Genomic DNA, 24,854 nt, shown 5'->3' on the forward strand with positions numbered 1-24,854 from the left:
AATAAAAACAGAGCATAACAGTCAAGCGTATATGGACCTGTTCTTATTCTGAATTAGTTATATAAATTCTGTTCCCAGAATCAATTAATCAAATCAATAAACCATATGTGAATTTGGCAGCAACACCCAATATATTCAATATGGGTCAGAAACGCTCTCATATTTTCACCATTCTGCAGAAGGTGCAGGACAGAATTGTTCAACTGGGTCTTTTTATAATGGGAACAAGGTCATATTCAATGCCTGTAAAATTTAAGGTAGCATTTTTTACTATATATTTTGATTTTACACTATTCTATTATGACTTTTTCCATTGTTTTGTTCCACTGACAGCTTTGTGTATACAGGATACAGTTAATACACTTTTCTTATTTTAATCATATTTTATGGCACTGTCTGTGTACTGTTTATACCTTGAGCAAGTCTCAGTGAGAAAGGTGGTTAAGTAAATGCTTCATGCTGAGCAAAATTTGTAAATAAACAAAGGCAGTTAAGTAAATGCTTTATACTGAGCAAAATTTTCAAATGCAAAAGTACAACTTTAGAGTGCATTAAAATGTGACATGCGTTGGAAGATTTTGGTTTGTTTTCTGTTGAAACAAACAATGGGAAGATATGACAATAAGCAGCGAGGCAACTGCTGCCCAGTTCAGTCAAATCAGCAAAGTACTCTACCCCTCTGAACAATTTTAGTATTAAAAAAAGGCAATATTCTAAGCAATCCTGATGCCAAGCAAAGTATGTTATTCCATGTAATTCTCCTCCTGTTTTGAGCTGAAGAAGGAGATCAAATCTGATCAATTTCATTCTAACTCTATTCACATCATTGTACAACAATGACAAGGCAGACCTAAGCAGAGTTATCCCCTTTCTAAGCCCACAAGTCAATGCACCACGAATCACCCAAAGTCTCTTAGATGAGTCTGGAGTGCTCCATTTGCTGTAGCTCCCCAAGTTCAAACCAGGGCGGGGCTGGTTCACATTGCTGATCAATGAAACCAGAGGATGAAAAGAGAGCTCAAAAACATCTCTAGTTATCAAGCCAAAACAATTACTCACAGGACCAACATAGATTTCCATTTTTCATCTTTTTTCCAAACCCTAAACCTCCCAGTCTATAAAAACCAAATGAAACGAAACCCCTAACAGTCACATATTTTTGTTTGTATGGCACCAATCAACTCCTGAGGCAGAGCTACTTTAGAGAACATGGTGCCCTAAGGAGCATTGCTGAGACTCTGCTGCAGCACAGGAAGCATGTAACGCAAATACAAAGAAGGGATTTCTAAAACACAGTTTGAATTTTTGTCACCATTGTCAGAATCCATTGGGAGTTGCTTGTCTTCTAGTACTACTGAATTAAACTTGTTCAAAAGAGTAGATCGTTGAGTTGTTTTAGTTTTGAGGTGTGGGTTGTTTTTTTTGTTTTTTTACAACTCCATTCATGGGAATGAATTTTGCACAGCAGAAGTTCACAGCACCTTGGTGTCTGTTACTGACAAATTGCACACACATTGCTGTTGAAATCTTGTATACCACTGGTTAGATTTTTCTTCCACCAGCTCCCTATGTGAAGACATACTAATATCTGCATGCCCAAATAACAGAAACATAAAAGCTCTGCAGAATCTCTTGTAAGGGGAGTTGAAGTAAATCAGAAATTGTTTTCATACTTCCAGTAATTCATCTCCGCTAAACAGCTTGCCACATCGCCCAACTGGTCCTTCTGGCAAAACAGATCGGATAAAATGATGTCCCAGTGGTGCTTCTAAGCTTATCCCCAGTCCACTGCTTTCACTAAACTTGTTCACGTGAGCTACCTGGAAAGAATACAAATAATGAATCTGCAGAATACTATAAATCTGTTGTTTTTAAAATTACACTCATATGTACAAGGGAACAAGTAGATTTCAAAGCAGCAGCCATAACATTTTACCACAGATGCTCAGCTTCCTAAGCTACAAGCGCCCTTCTTTCAAACATCATCCCTTCTCATTGATTTCTCACATCAAAACAAGATGGAATCACAATGTAGGTTGAAAGGGAGCAGCCAGCTGTAACGTCCCATTCTCCTTTGCAAAGGGTAACAGATGCTGGTAGCTACAGCTGCCCCAGAGATGAAAGGTAGTCAGAGAGAGTTACAAATAAATGGAACGAATGCCACAATCAAAGGCCCTGCACCTCCCGCTACAGCAGAAGTTAGCTTCCATGGGTGCCAGAGGAACAATGGCTAACAAATACAGTACTCTGAAACGGAAATGTCTCCGATGTATCGTCAAAGCCCTGGATGACAGATTCGGCACCAATATTGCACACTGCTGTTCAACCCCCCTGGGAGCAAGGAAGCACACACAGGATGCACACCTGGCAATATAATCCTCTACGGGTTACTAATTCCCAGGTGGAGAAACATCTGTGCTAGTATGTGAAAGACTTGTAGCAATGACCCTGCCCCTTAAATACCCTTCTTTGGAACTTTGCGTGTTTTTGTGGCCATAACACCAAAGGTGTTTCTTGGACTAAGTACAGGGCTTGCTATAAATTCTAAAATGAGATACACAAACTGGACATAGGATACCTTGCTGTTCAATCACAAGTAAAATAATAGCTAAATAAAATAATAGCTAAATACTTCCTTGTGTAACAGGACCACACTTGATGTACGCATGCAATTCTTGTGAAAAGAATAAATAAAAAAGTAAAAAGAACGTAAATCTCTCAGACTTCAGATCATTGCCAGAAATCCAGCACACACTTTCTTGAAGAACCTTTGATGTCAGGGATCACTTTAGATTCAGACTGTAGGTATCAGTTTGATACAAAGGGAGATTAACTTGAGCTTATTGGTATGTTTACATTGCCGTATTGTTCCTTATACCAATTCAGAGGTCTAAAGGTCAAATGACATGTTACATGGGCAATCTCAAAGTTCCCTTTCATATTAAAAACAGCTAGGGTAGGCTGATATGGATTGGAGACATGGTGCTGGGCCGTTTCTCCAAGAGGAATCCTCCTACTTCACAACTTGTAGGGGGGAAAAACGTATACAGTACAGGGACAGTCTTGTTCCCTATATGGGCTAACAGCAGCACCAGGCCCCATTTTTCTCAGAGAAACATAATGGTAAGAAAAGGCTAAATGTTTCCATAACCAGTCGTCCGGCCCCAATGGAAATCTTGGTAGCTGATTTTTAGTATTAGCAGAAATATTGGGAGGTCTAATCACAGACTTCCCTGTCTTGGTGAATACATTTGGCAAAACTGAGGGCATTTTTACTTGTCTTTAAAAGAATGTGCCTTGTATCATCTCAGAATTGAAATGTAATATTTACACTTGATCTCTCTTGGTATGATATATCCCATTAATAATAGTTCCATGTGATGCAAATAATGAGTGAGAGTCTCAAGTATACTCTGGAGTATATTACATAAAAGTTGTATAGGGGCCAGTTCAATATTAGCTACTCACAGATACCCTGTAAAGGATGAGGCAAGTGTAAATTTGTTGTCAAATATATGAACTAGCAGAAAAGCCCATTGTAAGGCCGCGGTGAGGCTGCTTGGGGTGGGGGAGCGCTGGCAGGGCTCCCCCAGGTCCTCCCTCCCAGCTCCTGCTGGCGGGCCAGCTTACCTTTTGCAGTCAGTCCAGTAGAGCGGGCTGGCACTTCTTCCATGTAGAAGAAGTTGGAGTGGGATGCAGCCAGGGACAGGACAGCCTACCTGATTGGCTATTCATTGGACAGACAGCCAATCAAGTAGGTAATGAGTCCCAACTCCTTGGGCTTTATTTATATTACAGATACTGTTCCTAACTAAATATTTATATGATATGCATGTAGTAAACCCCTGTCCTGAATAGCCCAGACTAGCTTGATTTCATCAGACCTTAGAAGTTAAGCAGAAAAATTTACTAAATCAGAAATATTCAATGGAGTATTTTAAGAGGCGGCATGGTATAAATTGTTTCCCCTGGAACATTCTATTTTATTTTCTATTTGTACTGAAATATGTTATGCTTTTGTTTAAAAAGTTTAAACTTCAACAAAACTAAAAACAACTGAGAGAGACCGCCCTATAAAGGACAAAGACAGCTATTAACAGCAAGACCTTAAGTCTACATACCACAACCTCATAATTTGTTCCCACAATTCTCTGCCACTTGTTCAGCAATGCCTCTTCTCCTTCTTCTGAGGACAGCTGAAAACCTGAAAAATGCAGTACAGAAGTTTAGTATTTAAAAAAAGCTTATGTCATTTCTAACTGTGTAGTTGATATTTAGATAATGGCTGGATCATGCTGGAGTTCATATATCCTCTTTATCTGTAAAACAAAAACGTACCGCACAGCCTTTAGCCTTACTGAATTTTGTTATAAAATCAAAAACAACATAGCACCACAGCATTTTCACAAATCAATCTAGGTAGGGTTAAGGAAGTAGGGTTAAAACAATGTTCAGGATTCAACTGGTTCTTTTTGAGACCCACACAACATCTATTAAGGAGTCACAAGATAAGCAGTTAATGATAAAATTCCTTTTAGGAGGATTCCTAAACCAGCACTTTGTTTATACGTTTGACACTAACCCAAACAACATTTTAGCACTTACCCTGACCATTCAAATTCAGAGTTTCATTACCTCAAGAAGCAGCCTTTTAGCACTTACCCTGGCTATTCTATTCACAGCTGCATTACCTCAAGGATCTCCTTTCATCTCCTCTCTTCCAAAGAATGCTAATTGCACTAGTCTTTACTTCCTGAATAAGCAGGCCTCTCTCTGGCTATTCTCTGCTGCTCCTTCATGTTTCTGTGAATGTAGAAATTACGTGCACCTTCTGTCTTCCCTATGGAATAACCATTTGCTAAATAATGCTTGTATTGTACATTTTTACAGTAAGTATGATAACTGAATACATTTAATTGCTACTCTCTGTTTCAACTGGAAATGTGACCCAACAACTAAAAGGTACTGTACAATTTTTTAAACCATTCTCTTGGCTTTTACAAAGCTAAGAAAAGCAATAAAAATTGATTTTTTTTTTACTAAACATAAAACAGAAACACTGAATAATATTTATATATCCTATGTTGTAACCTGCCCTGAGCCCACGAGGGAAGGGTGGTATAAAAATTTAATAAATAAATAACAATGATGCAACAGTAGCATCTAGTCAGCCACTGCTAGTGTGATCTATTTCAGGCGTAAAATCACCAAATTACCCTCAGTCTCCATTAATGGTTGTGTGGGTTGCAGTTATGCAGATGATTAGAAATGCCTTTAATAATATTAATAGGCTTTGAGCACGGCTTTTTGCTGAGTGACACAGGCAAATTTATGCAGCAGTATGTACAGCAGGCATGCCTTAATATCCAAATAGAGCCACCTGCAAGGACGCACTGAGCATTCTCAATATGCATGACTAATTTATGCTTTTCCCCTCTCAAAACTATGACTTCCGTTTTAGAGGACAGTATTAAAATGTGGTCCCTAGAGGGCAGTGGAAGAATGCAAGTTTTTGAGTGTAGGTCTATGTCTGATAGGTGTAGCTCATCCAAAACACAAGGAAGAAGCATGCCGTCCAAATGTACAAGAAGAATGCTCTTTAGAAAAGGCAGCAAAGGAGAGGGAGAATGCTGCGAGAAACATAACGAGGTGCCCAGTCACAATGGTAAAACTAACTGACTGGTGGTTTGCCTCCAGGCAGAAAAATAGAAGAGGCATGAACAAAAAACAAGTATAATGTAGGATCAATGACAATACCAAAGAAGTGGAGAAATAACAGAAAATGTTAACAGTGTTAGTATGTCTATGCGCATGTGACAACCCATGGAACTATAAGAATTTCATATTTTAAACTAGGCATATGTAAGTTGTGACCCATTAATCCAAACACAGCTTGTAGGTGAACAACATTTGCAAAATCAGGCAATCAGTATACTTAATGACTCATAGGCTACAATTCATGGCTGGTAGGCTAGTTCAATGTGTCACAAACTGAGCATACGTGTTTCAGACTAAAAAATTAACTGCTTTAGCCATCCACAGATAACTGGAGTAGCTGAGATCGGTTAGAGTTCTGTCAATGGCTTTAGCAGGAGGCAGAATTTATGTGAAAATATTTTAAAAACTTGTCGTTATTGGACTATAATCTAAAATGACATAAACTTATGGAATGGGGTTTTCCTGCTGACTCTTACTTTTTTGGGAGGGTCTTTAAAAGTCTGGAAACCTCACAGGCTCAAAGAAAGAGACTACCAGAGGTCCTTTGCCATTGCCTGCCTTTGCATAGCAACCCTGCAATTTCTTAGTGGTCTCCCACCCAAGTACTAACCAGAATGGACCCTGCAGAGCTTCCAAGATCTGACAAGATCAGGCTAGCCTCAACTACTGAGGTCAGGACTGCCTCTTCTGAGGGCCTCTGAAATTCTATTCCTGAAGATTTAGTGAGAGGATCTGCAGCAGCAAGGAGGAATTAAAAAAATCACACACAGAGCCCCGCTGCTCCTCTAGTGTACCTAAGATTTTGTCAGCAGAAAAGAATGTTTTGATCCAGTCATCGGTCCACAGGACAACAAATGAAGTATAGCTGTACAGTTCATGCTTAAATATCTTTTCATGAATATATATTCAGAACTAGATAATCTAATAATGGACAATTTTCAAGACCAATAACAATTCTGACTAAACTTTTAAAAGCAAACCAGTCGCAGCACTGTACATCAACATAGACATAGAAAGCTGTTAATAGCTGGAAAAAAGTGTTAAAAACATAGCATGAAGTGCGAAGTCATCATATATTAAAGGGGCTAAAAATTGATTCAGTAAAGAAAACAAACATGTTTTAGTTAATTTTCTACTAGTTAAGAAATGGTTTAGTCATGAACAGGTGAAAAGAAACATACTAGAAAATCAAGATTTCAAGGAACAACATAAGAAAGTGTTTGAAACAATTTAGCTACAAACAAATCTGACAAAGAACAAAAGCACAATTAAAAAGAGCCACTGCTAAGTTTCTGTGCAAGATATGCTCATCACAAGGGCCTGTATCCCTGTGTTAGTTCCCAGAGAGTGAAACATCAATGCCTGTCAAAGACCAATTATGCACGGGGAAGGAAAGCCAGGATGACGGCAGCAGGGCAGCCCCGATTGTGCATGATGCATCCCAGCCCTGGCCCAGTGCAGCGCCCCGGAAGATCCGCAGCAAGGGAATGCTGAATTTTCCACATCCCCTGGGATGCCATGGGCACCAGCGGGGGCTGGGTCGGGCCAGCGCTGTGCATAATGAGCAGAGCTGGGCCTTATGGCCTGGCCCTTCCCCCACACGCCCATTGGCTCTGTGGAGACCCCGGGGAGTCCCCCTATCCCCACCTTGGTGGGAGAGCAGCATGCCGCTCCCATTGTGCTACTGTGGCCTTTTAATGCATCTCTAAGCGGGGGGGGGGGGGAAGCAAAGCAAAAGCCAGGAGGCACATGCCAATATGTTTCAACAGGATTTTTAAAAATGCAACTAGAAATCATTAATGTGGACCTGATTGCTGTGGACGAACATCTTCTCCAATGTGAACCATAGTGGTACTGCATGTCAATAATGGAGGTTCTTGCTCTCTTTCATAGCTTTCTGGAAAAGAAGAAGAAGAACCTTAGCATGCATGCTAATGTTCATCAACATATCTGTGATAAGAAGCATAATGCATTGTCTGCTTTCACTGGTAATGGCAACTTCTGGGCTTTCCCTAAAATGTCGCACCAAGGATGTGTGTGTAAAAGCAGCTGACTAATAATGGATTAAAAAAATAAGAATTGATATATAGAAGACTGTTATAGATCATGAAGGCCTCTCCCCTTGAATAATGTATTAATTGTTATACAACAGGAAACAAAGAAAGAAAGAAAGAAAGAAAGAAAGAAAGAGAGAGAGAGAGAGAGAGAGAGAGAGAGAGAGAGAGAGAGAAAGAAAGAAAGAAAGAAAGAAAGAAAGAAAGAAAGAAAGAAAGAAAGAAAGAAAGAAAGAAAGAAAGAAAGAAAGTCTAACTCCCTTTATTCCAGATTAATAAAGAATAAGAAGCCATTGTCTTAGATTGATATTTATAATCACCAACATAAATAAGCAACTGCTCCATATTTAAACATTTACTCTTAAAATAGAAATTATTCTTCCATCCCATCTCATAAAATTAGCTATTATCTTTGTGCCTCTCCCTTTCCATCCTATGCAGGAACTCCAGAATAAATGATCTCCTACGTGTCCAGGCATCAAAAGAAACAGGATATGAATAATTCAATGCTAACCACAATGGTAAAAATTCTTCTTACAATACCCTTGTTCTTGAACAGTTTTGAAGCTCATGGGTATGAGCACCAAACTAGAAGAAACACTGTGCAGGAACATCACTGAATTGATTATCTGAAGGAGATTCTTGCTTTCATTCTTAATTTTTTTTTTTTCAAATCACATTAGTTTCATCAACCATTTTTTTGGAAGAAGCATGTCTTCTAATTGTTTCCCAACTTGTAAAATTTACTACATTGTAGTCATCAGAAGCTGATGAAGTATTCTAAGTAATTATCATGAAGTTCTACTCTGAGGAAACTGTCAGCACAAGAACATTACATGTAAAAGTTTTCTTGTAGTGATTGCTGCTTCAAAAATCCATGCAAGCCTGAAATAAAAGCCTATATCCTTAAAGCACATTATATTGTTCAGTCCAGCGTCACTATCATAGAAGCCCAGTCTTTTAAAATGAACAGTGGAATTCTTATAATCAAAATACTGCAAATGTGCTTAAACTTGAATATGTGAAGCTACCATATACTGTCAGCCTTTTGGTTCATCTAGCCTACTGAATATCAGCTCTTTCAACCCCATTATTTTAGAGCCATTTTAAAACTGAGATTCTATGAAATTCTGAAATCCACGAGAATTCCAGGAGATTCTGAAATCTTCTGCTTGGAAAAAAAAAACGTGTTCCACTGCTAAGCTATGGCTCTCCCTAACTGTGTTTGCACAGTGTTTGCACTGTGAATGAAAGAAGGGTCGCCAGCTTACTGATCCTCCATCTAGAATTCTTTGCCTACTCTACAAAACTATGAGACCTCTCTTGACACTTCCTTTGGCTCCAAGAATCAGGGAAAACAGAAAAAAGCCATTGAAACACTGGATCATTTCAATGGAAAACAAAACCATGTATTAGTTTCAAAGCTTAAATTTAAAAACTAAGGGTCTGGAAGGGTCTACCCCCAGCTGCCCAGTTTTACATGCTGGAGAAGAGAAAATAAAATCCAGTTCATTCGAAGCAAAGCCAATCTTAATTACCTTTCCCTGTGCCAATATCCATAGTTTGGAAAATTAAATCCTTTTCAGCAGCAGCAGCACTGATGTCCTCATGGGGCCAAATGTGATTTTCCTGCTTAAGGCCTCTTCTAATCAATGTAAGTCGGACTGTTTGGCCAGTGTGCCGCAGAACTTCCACAGCTTGCTGGTTAGTAAAACCCTGCAGATTTGTTCCATCCACCTGAAGGATTAAACATATGATAATTTCCCACAGCCCACTAGAAGAAGTAGAAAATAATATACAACTGTGTCATTCAAAATGAGCCAAACCCCATTTGAGCCATCTGCAAAATATCGGTTCTTGTTCTGGTCTCCCGTTGTCATTTTGTAATCCTTTCCTCTACTGTCATGTTGCCGAAACAAACAAACACACAAACACACCCACACCCCTATCTCCCCATGGAAGTCACATTCTGATTTATTCTGCTTTCAGTACTTGTATTTGAAGCCACTCTAAGCACACAAGGCTGAGTTTATGTATTTTTCATCATAACCTTATCAGTACACAGCTCAGTTCCTATTGCCATCTAAATAATATGGTGGTATAGCTGACCGTGTGCTAGTAGCAGTCTGAACATGTTCATGTTATCAGGGATGATTGTAACAGTATAAAAATGATCTAAAGGAAAAACTGTAGAGGATGAACAGAGCATTGCTATGGGAGAACAAGAAGTATTGGTTCTTATATGCTGCTTTTCTCTACCAGAAGATGTCTCAAAGCGGCTTACAATCAGCATTGGGAAATAGGTTGCCAAGAATGATTAGTAGTAGAAGGCACAAGAAGGACAGTTGGGCTTGTGAGAGACAACAGTATGTAGTAATGTAGGTATGACATACAAATGACAGTGTGATCCTAAATGGAGTTCTTAAGTCCACATAAGACAAGGACTTGGGCACTTAATCTTTGATAGGACACAAAATTCCCAAACCAGTGGTCCGCAACCTTTTCTAGGCTGCGGGCTGGTGACAGCAGGGAGGGCGATCGCCCGGTCGCACATGCCACGCATGTGCGGCCGAGTCACGCATGTGCGTTTGCGCCATGCGCGGACGCAAACATGCATGCGCGGGAGTGCCGCAAATGTGCGTTTGCGGCCACCCATGGTGCAAACGCGCATGCACGGCCCGGTGCAGCCCTGCAAAGGCAGGGAGCCGCGGCCCAGTGCCAGGGCCTTCGCAGCCTGGCACCGGGCCATGGCTCGGTGGTTGAGGACCACCGCCCTAGACTAATCTGTTTTGTTTTCCAGCTAATACATGTATATGATAAAACAGGGGTGGCAAAACTGTGGCTCTCCAGATGTCCATGGGCTACAATTACTGGTCCCCTGCCAGCATGGGCATGGAGAGCCACACTTTCACCACCCCTGAAATAGGATAAAAAGGTAAAGGTAAAGGTATCCCCTGTGCAAGCACCGAGTCATGTCTGATCCTTGGGGTGACGCCCTCCAGCGTTTTCATGGCAGACTCAGTACGGGGTGGTTTGCCAGTGCCTTCCCCAGTCATGACCGTTTACCCCCCAGCAAGCTGGGTACTCATTTTACCGACCTCGGAAGGATGGAAGGCTGAGTCAACCTTGAGCCGGCTGCTGGGATTGAACTCCCAACCTCATGGGCAAAGCTTTTAGACGGCTGCCTTACCAAGCTGTCCATTAAATTAGGCAATGTCTAATATCATTTTAAAAATCTCTCAAAATTATTTTCTACACTTGAATCATGCATTTACAAGAATAAACAATATAGATACGTCTCCAATAAAATAACTTATCCATGATTACATACCGCTATAATTTGATCTCCAACGTGAATTCTGCCATCATGTTCAACTGCACTGCCTTTTGTGATACTCTTCACAAAAATGCCAGAAGGTTCTGTGAATTAGAAGCAAAGGTTGAGTAAGGTATACTACATTTGAGTCACAACTATATCACTCTCCAGTGTTTGTAAACTACCACTCAATAGTCTTTATCACAACTCAGGTTGCCACAACTATGCAATGGATTCCCATTAGAACATTTAATCAAAGTACTATAATGTCAGTCAGTGCAGGTTCACTAAATCCACTTTTCTCTAAAGTCTTAATACTAGGGGGAAATTTACACTTTTAAACATATCCCGAAACTCCAACCAAAGCTTCTTGGCTTATGCATATGCATTATGACATAAGGACAGTCCTGTTGAATCAGACCAATGGTCTATCTAGTCTAGCATTTTATCTCACACATTGGTCATCCAGTTCCTCTGGAGGGCTAACAAGAGGGCATAGAGAATAAGACCCCATGGGGTCTGGGATTCAGAGACTCTGAATATACCATGGCTAGTAGCCACTGACAGACCTATCCTCCATGAATTAATCTATAAGAATATAACACGAGCACCGCTGGATCAGACCAGTGGTCCAACTAGTCCAGCATCCCACCTTACACAGTGGCCAACCAGTTCTCCAGAGGGTCAAACAGAGACAATTACAAATTGTCAAGATTACAAATTGTCAAGGTCCTCTAGTTACTAAGACACAATGTAAACATTCAGAAGAAACAGGGGTCTTTGGTTTTAACAAAATGAATGAACAATGCATCAAGCTATTGCAATCTGACAACCATCAGTAAAAAATTCTAAATTTAGAAACCCATTTTCCCCCCACAAATATGTCTCTACAATTCTACATAAATTCTTTGGTACTTTTAAAGATTTACAGTGCAATCCTAAGCAGACTTCCACTGATTTCAATTAATGTAGAAGGGTGTCACTCGGTTTAGAATTGCACTATTAGACAAACACTTGAACAGAAATACACACATTGACTTAGATAAAAAGTCAACGTAGAAAACTGTGATGCCTATAAGAAGGGTATTTACGTCCTACTGTTAATATTACCTGAGATTTTGTCTCCAATGTAGCCAGCAATAGTTATCCCTAATCCTTGGATGTTTTTTGTAAGCTCCACATCAAATGTGGTTCCATCTGCCTCATTTCCAACTTGTGTCTCTTCCCTCTTAGAAAAAAAAATAACAATGTATATATATAAAGGCTGTTATGTTCTCTAAAGCCAGCCCTTAGAGACAGGGCTTGTAAAAGAGCTGTTCCACCAGGCCTATGGCTGAGGCCTATAACATTGCTGAGTTGAGCTGGCCTCTCTACCAAAGTTCCTACTGCAAATCATTCGGGGCCAATAAGACTCCTTGGCCCCCTCTCCTTCCTTGGAATAGAAAATTATGGATCCAATTGTTTTTACATATTGGAGACTTTTAATTATTGTATATATTTATCATGTTTTTATTATGATGTACCCCACCCTGAGTCTAAAGAGAAAAGGCAGGTAATAAGGTGAACCAACAACGGTAGCTATACATCTCATCCAAGCAGCTTTCCTCACCAGAATATTACTGGGACATTGGTTAACTAGACAGATGGCAGTCCTCCTACAAAACTAGTAAATCCCAGACAAAATGAACAAGGCATATCTTCAAAGTGTTTTTTTCTTAATAGCTACTTTCTAGACTGCATCACAGTTTGAGTATACTTTAATCTCTCAGTTCCATAGAGATCACTGTGATAAAAATCATGTGTGCGCACACAAAACACTCCCAACAAAACTGGGCTTAATTTTTTTGAATAAAAGAATAGTAACGTTATGCAGTATTTTTATCCAGTGTCACGCAGCTGGACCTGTTATTTATTTATTTTTAAATAAAGAGAAAATAGGTTCCACTCAACAGGCTCATGCCTGATCAAGGGACAAGGATGGTCTTTCCTAATATATGACTGTCACAAAATATACACTTATTCTGCCTAATGAGAGCAGAGCCCTGCGGGACCTTAAATTGTACTGCAGGGCTTGCAAGACAGAGCTGTTCCATCACACCTATGGTTGAGGCCAAGGACTACTGGCCTCCCCATCCAAACCCAACCATCTGCATCTAATTTGTCATTCCCCTAGAAATAGATGTGTCAGATGGAACAGTCACCATTCATTTTAAAATATTGTAATTGTAAGGTTATTTTAGCTTTTATACTATTTATATTACTTGTATCTTCACATTTTAAACCTGTCACCCACCCTGAGACATAGGGAAGGACAGCATATAAACAAAATAAATACAGTTATTATTATTATGAGAGCAATTTCCAAAAAGATGCAGTGTATGTAAAATGTTGCAATATATTTCGCAGGTTTCCTCATTTGAGGCACAGATAAAGAAAGAAGAAAAGGCTTCTTAAATGGTCAGCCATCATTTAAATGTGTTACCTAGATACCTTACACGTTAGTGACAGTATTAATGAATTTTAGAGAAAGACTAGCACAAGAGTAGGATAGAAAGGTGAGACAAAAAGTAGGTCTTGAAGACAGGCACTATCATAGGAAACTAAAATGGCAAAGAAAAATGAACCAAGAACTAATGCATGCAATTACTAACAGCGATTTGATTTTTACAATTATTTCATGAAAATCAAATACCAAATTGCCTTCTACTCATCCCCTGGAAAAAGCCATTGATATAGAATCAATGAGCAATTTAAGGTAAGAGTTGCTTATTGGCAAGCTAATTTCCCAACAAGAATGAATTCAATATATATGTGGAATTTTGCTTGAAAACAGGAAGGACAAAAATGAAACAAAAAAAAATTAAAGCCATACAAATAAATTACGCCACTGGTACAAACATTTAATACCGATCCTTTCTTCACCTCCTTTACTTACTATAATTCAACCACAAAGTACCTCCTTCCACCAAATAAAATCAAGTTAACTGAAGTGCCCTACCAAGCAGCTGCCACGTATAGTAAGCAAGACTCTTGCTAGAATCGATGCGGGTGGGTGTGTTTTTAATTTTAAGAATTTCAGAAATATCTACATTATTCCACTTAGTCGTATTTCTTTGTTTAAATGCACACACAGCCTACCTCAAATCCCCTTTTGTTTCCTGTGTTATTAACGACATTTGCCCTTGGTGTTTTTTTCAGAATATTAAGAGGAGGAGTTGTTTGTGACACAGGAGCGGGCAGAAGGCAGAGGGCTTTGGTAAATCAGGAGCACTTTTCAGGGAGCAAAGGAAGATCGCCAGCACAGGAAAACAGAAATGAAGGGCACTGTGTGCAAATGAAGATAGCAGCTGGCTAGTTGGCACATGGCTAGCAGCAGCTGAAGTTGTGGCAGCTGACCTAGGTGAAGAGCTGCAGCTGTGTGCCGGCTGGCACTGAAAGCAGCCGCCTGATGGATGCTGGGGATGCTGAGGTGAAAGTGGGAGAAGAAAGGCATATTGGAGAGACGGTTTTAACAATCCAGCTGGACTGAAAGGGCTGCCATAGTGTAAGTGGGAGGTATTGCAGCATACTGATTGCTCAGCTGTTGCTAAAGCACCATTCAAGTAGCCCATTGAGGTTAGTGGGTTAGAAATTATTTGCATATTTCTATGCACGGCTCCCAAAGTCACTGGTGCACAGACCTACCAGTGACTACTGGGGAGATTTGCATGACTGTAAATTACTGTTCTTTTATATTTTTAAGAACTACAAAGAACTGAGAAGCCCAAGAAGCAACAAACAACCAATTGATTCTCAGTTTCCAGTGTAATTTCCTAACCATATCTGGCCTGTTCTTACCTGGTTATCTGGTATGCAAGTTTGTACTGGGGTGCCTGGAGGGACTGCTGGTGGTACTGGCTCCTCTACTGGACCTCTGGCTATAACCAACTTCACTCTGTTCCCGCACTGCCTCAGGACTTGGGCCACCTGCTCACTGCTCATTCCAGCCAGGTCTGTATCACCAATTTTCAAGATGTGGTCTCCACTGCGCAGCCTACCGTGCTGGATGGGGAAGAAGCTAATGGCTTAGCAAATGTAGTCAAGGAAGTCAATTGTTTACACTACAATGCATTACTACTTTGCAGTATGTTAATTGTGACATGTTGAGCAGGTTTTTGTGGATAATTCTGCCACTGTCACTGCTTCTAAGCGTGGGATTTCTCAACCTGGTCATACGTACACACGTTTGGGTTGTCCATATTACAAGCAGGGTGGATATACAGCAATCCACAAGCTCACAGAATAGCACACTGAATCACTCCTCGCTGTTAGTATACGTAGCAACTAAGACCAAATGCATAGATTATGAGTAACAAGAAGCAGGTTACATGGGCTATCTACATTCCACAATGAGGAAATTTACACTGAGAAAAGGGCCTCAGCCCAAGGCAAACCATCTCCCAGTGGCAAACAATGGAGCAATAAATGGCTTAAATCCTCCAAACAGCAGGGGTTTCCATATGCAGAGCAGGGTTTCTCAGCCTCACCCCTCTGATGGCCGTTCAGAATCCCCCCCCCCCCTCCAGTACTGCTTCCATGTGAAAAGGAACACCAGAAGTAATTTGGGAGGAATCAGAAATCTAATGGGAGAGTTTACAAAGAACTGCACTCACTTCTACCTGTGGAAATCCTCTGTAATCTTAAGGCTACAGTAGAAATCAATTCTAGCCTAAAAGAATATTGTGAATAGAGCCTTCTGAAAACAGTGGGTGGAATCCTGCCACCCACTAGTACAAGGATTGCAAGATCTTCTTCACTTTTTCCTCCTCTCTTGAGGAGTCAGGCAGGTGCAGCAGGGAGGAGGAAGGGACTAAATAACTCCTGTTTCTTTCCATGAGCAGAGTTCCACTCATGCAAAAAGCATTTTCCTTCCCCCCTCTCCAGTACTGCCACCCATCTAGAACAACTTTAATGCACACAAATCAACGCTGGGAATAAGCTTTCCCAGCACTGGAAAGGCCTCCTGGAAAGAGGAGGACAGGAAAGATTCTAGATCAGCATTTTTTATTGGCACTTCAACAGGACCCAAACCACTCTTTTTTCTTTCATATTCTTTCCATACCATCTCAGTAATCTGGATCAACAGAAGAAACACTCTGAGTGGATCAGTGAGATATCTAACTATTTCAAATGGTATTGATGCAACATTGATAACTGTCACCAATTACATGTGTGTAACATCATTGAACTGAGACTGGCTTTTACTTTTACAAGTTTAAGAACCTGTCAATTGTGTTTTGAGTGCATGGGCCTTATTGCATCTGTAGACCTAGAACAAGACTGAGGGACGATTCATAGTGGCAAAACAGAACAGAGAAAAGGACTTATCCTCAGGCTTATAACAATAGATATATAAAATATAAAATAGAAGAATATAGTTACACAGCGTATTCTTACAATAAAGATATACAAATTAGCATATTGTCTTTGTCTTTTATTCCGAAGGACCTATATAACATGCTAGCGCCCTCTAGTTTCTTATATGTAGAACAGCTGCCATTTTTGAAATATGTATAAGTATTCCAATATATATGTATAAAAATCACGAATGTTTCCATAATTCCGTAACACTGTTCAGTGATGTGGAACAGAAAATTGTCCATAGTAGAAAATCTAACCATTATGTAACATTTTCTCTGCTAAAGCTTTTTGGAGGAAAAAATCCCACTTCTAAAACTGAAATTCACAACATACTGGATGGATATATACCAGTCCAGTTGAGGTAGCAAAAGATCAACACTGTTGCAGTAAATCACAGGAACAAACACAACTCTTTGAAGTTAGCATGTCTTCAGTGTTTTAATTTTTTTTCTTTCAAATTTAATAATTTAAGGGAACAGCTGCCATGTCTTGAAATATGTATAGGTATTCCGATAAACAACATTTTCAAATAAAATGCTGTATTTATTGAAACATGCTATTTAAATCCCACATTTTCTTTAGTGATTCCCCCCCTCCCCAGTCACTTCAACTATGTGGAACAGCTTCGCTGTATAATATAAAAAGCTATAAGGTCTAGGTGGGTGGTGAGTGGGCGTGGCCAGTCAGATCTTCTGATAGGTCTAAAGACAGGACTTGCCCCCCCCCCTGACTTTGGACCAATAGGAAGGTGACACAGCCCGGACAGGGGCAATCTGGCAAGCTCGCAGTCAGTTTGCCCCTGGCTGCTGACAGGGACACAGTAAGTGGGCAGGGGGAGTGGCCTCCTTTCCCCCTTAGCTGGGAAGCCCTCATGCTGCCTCACAGAGCTGGTAGGTGGCTGGTGCATGTGTTCCCTCTCTCCTCCCCTCAGGCCTGCTGTGAAGGAGCTTCTAACAGACTGAGGCAAGGGAGGCCTTTCTGAAAGCAGCGCTGAGGATTCTGTGGGCATGGGTATGCTTTCCTTTCCAAGGAATATCTGGGGCCACATGAATTCCTTTTGAAGGGATGCATGTGAGGGGAGAGACCTTTCCCTTCAGCCTAACTTCCTGGAGATGAGCTGTCCTTTCCAGGAATTCTCAGACCCTACCTGGAGGCTGACATCCCTAAACCTCAGTGGGATATAATCCTATACAGTCACCCCTCCAAAGCAGCCATTTTTGCCTGGGGAGCTAATCTTTATAGTCTGGAGATGAGCAGCAATTCCAGGAGATCTCCAGGCCCCACCTGGAGGTTGGCTGTCCCTGGTCTGAACATATTCCTGGAAGTCTGGAAGTGGGGCCTCAAAAGTGTGTAATGCCCCCGTAGCCACCTAGCACCCCCCTGACTTATTTCAGGTCAAACATTGCAGAGAGGAGGTAAGGTTGCCAGATTGGTGTAGGTTCATGTTGTGGAATTCCACACTACCTAGGTGTCCATAAACCTGACTAAGGTCAAGACTGCTGTACACAGAGAGACCTCCTCTTAGGGTTGCCATCTTCCCAGTAAGGCGATTAGAAACTGCTTTGAGACACCTGAGGCCTGCTGGGTGACTGCAGGCCATTCCCAGTTCTCAGACCTCTCAGAGCCCCACATCCCTCACAGGTTGTCTATTGTGGGGAGACGAAGGGAAAAGGTGTTTGTAAACTGCTTTGAGACTCCTTTGGGTACAAAAAACGAGCTCTACTTCTTCTAAGGGGAAACAGTGAAAGAAGCATGTGGGCACATACATTCTATCAACAATAAAAAAGTGGAGACAGAAGGAGCAGAATGGACACCTGTGTACTGTGACTACCCCAGGTGCATTAGGGGAGGGGGACATTTAGGTGTCTGTGGCCACATTCACACAAGAAGGGAAATGATGCTGAACGCAGAACTGGGAGGAATTGGTTGCCATGTAATCTCCCCCTAAGAAGAGTCTCCAGTCTGATTTTCCCTTCACATATCTGAAGACATGGCTCTGGAAAGCTCATCTGTAACACTATGCCACAATTTCCAAAGGTCAGTCCTCTCCCACACTCAACGAACATTCTAAACCACAGGTTCTTTACACCCATCTCTCCACACCCATGCCCTCATCACACCACAACAACTTCCCACACAACACGCACATTCAACCCCATGCCCTTATAGGACAACTCCTCCCCTTCCTCTTCTCACCGCCAAGCCCTGGATACAACGGGCTTTGCCCTTAGTATGGCTATAATGCAGTTATTTACTAAGTATAAGTCAAATAAGCATGCTAAGTAAGATCCAACTTGATACAGGGCATCAAGAATATTTTTAAAATGCATCCTGTTATTTATCAGAGTTGAAATCAGAGTTATGAAAAACCCACTTGATTTATTACATTTGTATTCTTTTTTATCTCCTTGCAACTCAAAGCACAGTTCACACAGGCAACCTCCACTAAGGCAATGAGATCTAAGTTTCAACTAGGTTACAGCATTAGGTCCCATCAGACTATTCCCTGGAACCATTTGCATCTCTATCACTGATGCAGTAAACAAGAACTGCTAGAATGTACCTGATCAGCTATTCCTCCTGGAAGGATGGTTTTGACTATCACTCCCATTGATTTTCCGCCAACTATCCCAAATCCCAGACCTGATCCATCATTCACTAACTCAATGGTCTCTACATGCTGCCAGTGAACCTGAAAAGACAGAAATTAAAAATGAGCTCATTAAACACAAAATATAATGTTAAAGTTACGCTATTGTTAGTATCATGGGAACACAGATATCCATCAAGGCTTGTTTGCATATACATATATTAAATATCTTAATGCTGTTCCTTGCATTTTTTATTTATTTTTTTTATTTTTGGATTTCTTCCGCGCTGCTATTGGGGAGCCGTCTCGCAGCAGGTTACATAAAAGATAAAACCCCACATAAAAATTTGCCCATGACAATCCATGATCAGACACTGCATTAGGTTCTCCATTCCAAGTATATACAATGGAAAATCAAATAGTATCTAGGATCTCAACAACTTAGAATAATATGGGGTCCAGGATTCAACTTTTGCTTTTGTTGGTAAGAATGATCTTTCCCCTCATTATGCCCTGTAAAGCTAGGAAAACAGAATAGCAACAGAATAGTCACCCATGAGCAGTTTCTACATGATGGGGGAGGGGATGTTTAAGCCATCTACCCCCATGTCATATTTCCAACTTGAAATAGATTTAGGACTGTCAGAAAAACTGCTTAAGCCCTAAATATAATGCAATTTGATCTATATCAGAATTAAGTGCTATGCCCCTTAATAAATGCATTTTTTTCACATACACATACAAATGGGGTCACTGTGGGTGAGCAGGTCATTGTGAATTTCCTGCATTCTGTAGGGGGTTGGACTAGATAAGCCTGGAGGTTCTTTCCAACTCTATGATTCTAGTTACAAATTCCCAGCATGTCATATGGTTTGGCCCTGAAACACAGAGGGGGGAGGAATCCTCTGAATGTACGTAGTGAGTATGTCATCTTGATCCCAAGACTGATTGCATCCTGAATATGGTGAACTTCAGCTGTGTATGGGATGCTACAATCCACAAATGGCATGGCAGGCAGCCTGCTTGCCATTGAAACCCTATTTTATACACAGGCCAGAATGCCCGCACTGGCGGCGGCAGGGCATCGGGGTAAAACCCTGATTATGCATGCCCCTGCCACCAGCACAGACATGGCCTAGCCCAGGGCCATGGAAGACCCATGTTATGGAAACAAGGGAACTTCCACGGTTCCCAGGATACTGTGGGCACCGTCAGGGGTTGGGCTGGGTTGGGCCGGCGCTGTGCATAATTGACAGGACCGGGCCTTTCGGCCTGCCCGGCCCCAGCCTATGGTGTCCCTGTAGGGACACCACACGCCCGTGAGCTCTGCAGAGCCACCGTCCTCCTGCCTCCGCCGTCACGTGCGGTGGGAGGCCAGCCCATCCCCACTCACCTATGGCCGCTGCCACGGCCGAGCAGCATACCGGGCTTCCCGGCCCCGGTGTGCAGTGCGTGTGTGCGCGCTTCCACGGGGCACTGCCGTACGCCAGGGAGCGCTGCCCCCGTGCGTACACGGGGAACGGTGGGGCATCCGAGTGGCCGCCATGCATAATGGATCCATGTGAGAAAACTAAGCATGTGGCATGTCTCCAGTCCAACACTTTTGTAGGCCAGGGATGACACTATAAGGAGCCCATGAAGTCTCCTCAACTAATGGCAGCCACCCTACCTGCATTGTGACCTTGAATAGTCCCCATGACCCTGATGTACATCGAAAGACAGAAGCAAGAGCATGAGAAGTTTCCTCTGCAGATGCTACTTTACTCAACTATCTGCTTAAAATGCAGGACGAATACGTTGTGCACATATTTTCCTTGAAGGAAAAGAACCATTAATCTCCAAACGTACAAAAGAGAGGCAACCTGCAACAACTCACAAGTTGAGAAAAAGAAGATATATTCATTTTCCCAGTAATTCTAATATACTCACCGGATTGGAGTGGGCTGAGATTGTGCTAGCAGCTGATGGAGACCGAGAAACAACAGGACTGATGAGCTGAGGCAAAGAGCCCCTAGCCACAACCAGCTGGACACTATCTTTTGCTTTCTGTAGGATGCCGATAGCCTGTTGATGTGTAATTGTTTGATCGAGGGCTTGCCTGTTTATAGCAAGAATTTGATCTGCTTCCTGCAGCCTTCCATCTCTGTTACAAGGCATGTGAAGAGAAATCAACAATAAACACTGCCACCAAAAAATTACAACAATTTTTGACAGTTTTTTTACTAAAGTGGTTTCATTTAACTCTGTTTTCCCCCCTATTTCTTATAGATTTTTTGTTTTTTGAATCTTTCCCAGCAGTTTTGCCGTGAGCAACTATCTCGGCACCCTGGTGATCCGCTCCCTTTGAAGCTAATCCCACCGCCACTCTCTCCAGACTTCACCCCACAGCTAGCTCCTTCTCACTGCACCCCTCGTCTGAGACTAAGCATATTACATGTGGATTGCCCCCAGCTTTCTCCACATATAGCCTAGAAACTATACTGTAAACTTTGAGCCTGCTGCTTAGCAGACCAAATGTTATTTTCCATTCAGCATAAAAGTGCTGAATATTCATTGTTCCACGCAGTTTACTTATGGAACACTTTCACAGAGCCATAAGTAAAACTTTGCAGGAACACTTTCATCGAGCCTGTAGAATTATTTATAACACAGAGAGTACCTGTGTTACAAAGCATGTTTCCTCCATTACATTTAAACCATCCATGCAAAGTCATATCTTTAAATCTAGCTGTGAGTCTGATCTGGGTCTTTTTCAGGTGAGAAGAACTCTGTAAAGCACACTGGACACAGACAGCCTAAGGGAAGTTTTATGAATTACAGTGGGAGAACTAAGTACATGCTTAACTCTCTCCCACTGAAATCTAGGACACTGAACTCTGATTGGGTTACACCCATTGTTTTTGTATTTTGTTGAACTGTTCTGTTGGTGTGTAGCAGTAAGCTAAAGGCTTTGAGTCCCTACCCCACCCTGCACAGTTTCTTATCATCCACTCAAATGGAATGGGAGAAAGCCTGTCCACTAAGTTGGCAAAACTCCAAATTGCAGGATGAACACAATGTGTTAGATCCAGCAGGGTAAAAATAGAATGGCATTAAATCATTTCTAAAAACATGGACCCTAACATTAGCTTCTTCAAACATCAAACTGTATCTCTGCTTGTTGTTCAGAACACAAGAACACAGACTGCTTGTTTGGAAATGTAATTTTATACTAACAGCCCATAAAATATACTTTTTCCTATTCATGTAAGTATATAAATATAAATAATAGTATCAGGTGGGTAGCCATAGTAGACTGAAGCAACAGAACAAAGTTTAAATCTAGTGGCACCTTTGAGACCAGCAAAGTTTAATTCTGGCTATAAACTGAAGAAGTGTGCTTGCACTTAAAAGCTTATACCTAGAATTAAACTTTGTTGGTCTTAAAAGTGCCACTGGACTCAAATTTTGTTCTAGATAATAAAAGGGAGCCATGTAAATAGATGATTAAAATGTCTAGTCTAACCTATTCTCTAGTATTCTAACTCCACAGGGTTCTAGAGAAAGGCCTTTCCTAAGCACCTTCAACTTGAGATCCTTGCATTTGAGATGCTGAGGGGTGAACCCGGCTGCTTCTGCATGCAAAATATGTGCTGAACTACCAACTCTCAATCGGCTGTCATCCTTCCTGACTCATAGCTGGATTCCACAAAACATGAAGAAAACAGGTATCAGCAATTTTACCTGTGTGCCACACTCCCCTCTTGTATCTCCTGCACAAATATGCCCAGTTCACCTCTGTATTCACTCTTCAGGCCAACAACACTAAAACCTAGTCCACCACTTGGAGGTTTCACAAGCTCAATAGCTTCAACAAGCCGTCCCTGATAACAAACACAGTGAGTAAGAAATAAATTCAAATGTAACAGCAGAGAAATGTCTTGAAAAAATTATTTTATTTATTTTATAATTACATTTATAGCCTGCCCCTCTTGGTCCTGCCATCCCAGTCCTGCCATTCGTGTATGTTCAACAAAACTCTTTAAAGCAATGCTGGTTCTACAAAGAATCTCCTACAATTTAAATGCCAAATTTCCTGATCATCTTATTTACAGAAAAATCAGAGCAAGATTACTGACTCAAAATATGACATTTGGATTTTTTAAAAAGAAATTAAATGCAAACATCAATAGCTAATAAAACAGGCCTGAGGCTAATTGATGAAAGGTTCGGCATCCTCATGGTCAGATGAACAGGGGCATCTGATGGGCTCACACACACTTCTCCCATTGTACAGGTGTTTCCCCCTCCCCACTTTCCTTTTCAGAGAAGACAGTGGCTACCTTTACCTCTCTACCTTCAATTGTTGTTGACAATAAATGCAATTTTTCCCCTTGTGGTTTGAACTACCTGTAGTTGCCATTAACATCAGTACAGATGTAACCCTAATTGGGGGAGGGGGTAAAGGAAGGAGCATGCAAACCCAGAGGATGCTGTCAATCACTTTATGGCTGAGTAGTCACAGATGAGCACTATTGTATAGTGCCAAACAATTAAGTACTCTGAGGCACGACATCTTACCTGTGCCATATTTCTGATCAATAATTCAAATTCATCAACAGAAGACTTCCCATTAATGAGAGGGGTGGTGGACCGTGCAGCTGCTCCTGGCCCACTACAAAGGGTGCCATTCTGCTGAGCTGACAGACAGGAATCATGATGGAGTGAAGAACCCACAATAGTACTATGACTGGGAAGCTGCAAAAGTTCGCCAGATGAGTGTACCACAGGTGCAGTGTTTACCTAAACATGGTGTGAAATGTTGTATTTTAGTTGGGATGCAAAGAAGAACAAACCATCATCAACCCCTCCAAACTGGGTAAAAACGATGCAGATCACATAAAATAATAAAATGTGGTACAAGGTCCTGGTATGAGTGTTGATTCTCATCCACAGGCGCTATGCAGGCAAGAGCTCTTGTCTGTAAAAGGCTTCCCTGTTCCCTTCAATATTAGAGGCAATTCAGCTACAGGACAAGCAGAAACTCAAGCGCATGCAGTCTGGCCTTTGTGAAATTACAAACACAAGCATCTTTGGTGTCTATCTCTTCACTGTTATGCTTATTGATGATGATTGGGGGGGGACAGGAAATGAAGCAATCAAAGTATTTTAAGTTCAACCGATTTCAATCAGAAACTTAATAAGCATGCACTTGAAAAAATCCCCAATGAAATCAAGGAGTCTTACAAGTACTTAACTTGGGCTGTTCTATATCCAGAACTAGTGAAATGCAGTGTCACAAAAGCTGATCTGAGAAGCTACACAGTAGTAAGAGGGAAAGGTAATTCCACAGCAGCCTGGGGGTTCTTTTGGTCCCACTCCACCAGAGACAGGATACCAGGCAAGATGGCTTAATGTTCTCTTAAGGAGATTATTTTCCATTCCCAGAAAGGCAGCTCTTAAAGACAAGGGTTCACTGGATTAACAAATCATAGCTCTTGAAGACTATTAAAGTATTTCTCTCCTTTCCTTTAGGAAATAACAGTCCACCTAACTCAAAGGCAGAAATAGCTTTAGCAAGAAGCCGAAAGGAAAAGGAGGGGCATTGAGCACCCTGATACGACTTTAGATCAGAGAAATAAAAACTGAATCTTAAATTGGACAAGTCTAGAGGATTCCAAGATCTGTAGAATTTTTTTAAAGACTTTAGCATGGACTATGGCAGAATACTGATGTATTATTGACCGCTAACCTGTCCGTAGTAATTGATAGTGGCACTCCTCTCTAACGATCTTTA

At 41.2% G+C, this 24,854-nt stretch overlaps 1 protein-coding gene across 25 annotated transcripts in view; it reads right to left on the bottom strand.

The window, feature by feature from the left end:
* Window positions 1-24,854, bottom strand: part of MPDZ (multiple PDZ domain crumbs cell polarity complex component) — a 218,037-nt gene that overhangs the window by 71,617 nt on the left and 121,566 nt on the right. For all 25 annotated transcript variants that reach the window (XM_077345038.1, XM_077345035.1, XM_077345036.1 and 22 more), the window contains exons 4-14: window positions 23,639-23,860; window positions 22,802-22,941; window positions 21,008-21,221; window positions 19,052-19,180; window positions 14,926-15,129; window positions 12,199-12,316; window positions 11,104-11,192; window positions 9,311-9,509; window positions 7,526-7,615; window positions 4,122-4,204; window positions 1,674-1,820 (exon numbers count right to left, since the gene is read on the bottom strand). In XM_077345038.1, the coding sequence (XP_077201153.1) occupies window positions 1,674-1,820; window positions 4,122-4,204; window positions 7,526-7,615; window positions 9,311-9,509; window positions 11,104-11,192; window positions 12,199-12,316; window positions 14,926-15,129; window positions 19,052-19,180; window positions 21,008-21,221; window positions 22,802-22,941; window positions 23,639-23,860 (1,635 nt within the window). The remainder of the gene's footprint in view (window positions 1-1,673; window positions 1,821-4,121; window positions 4,205-7,525; window positions 7,616-9,310; window positions 9,510-11,103; window positions 11,193-12,198; window positions 12,317-14,925; window positions 15,130-19,051; window positions 19,181-21,007; window positions 21,222-22,801; window positions 22,942-23,638; window positions 23,861-24,854) is intronic.

Source organism: Paroedura picta, chromosome 7 (genome assembly GCF_049243985.1).
Source record: "Paroedura picta isolate Pp20150507F chromosome 7, Ppicta_v3.0, whole genome shotgun sequence".
NCBI classification, from domain to species: domain Eukaryota; kingdom Metazoa; phylum Chordata; class Lepidosauria; order Squamata; family Gekkonidae; genus Paroedura; species Paroedura picta.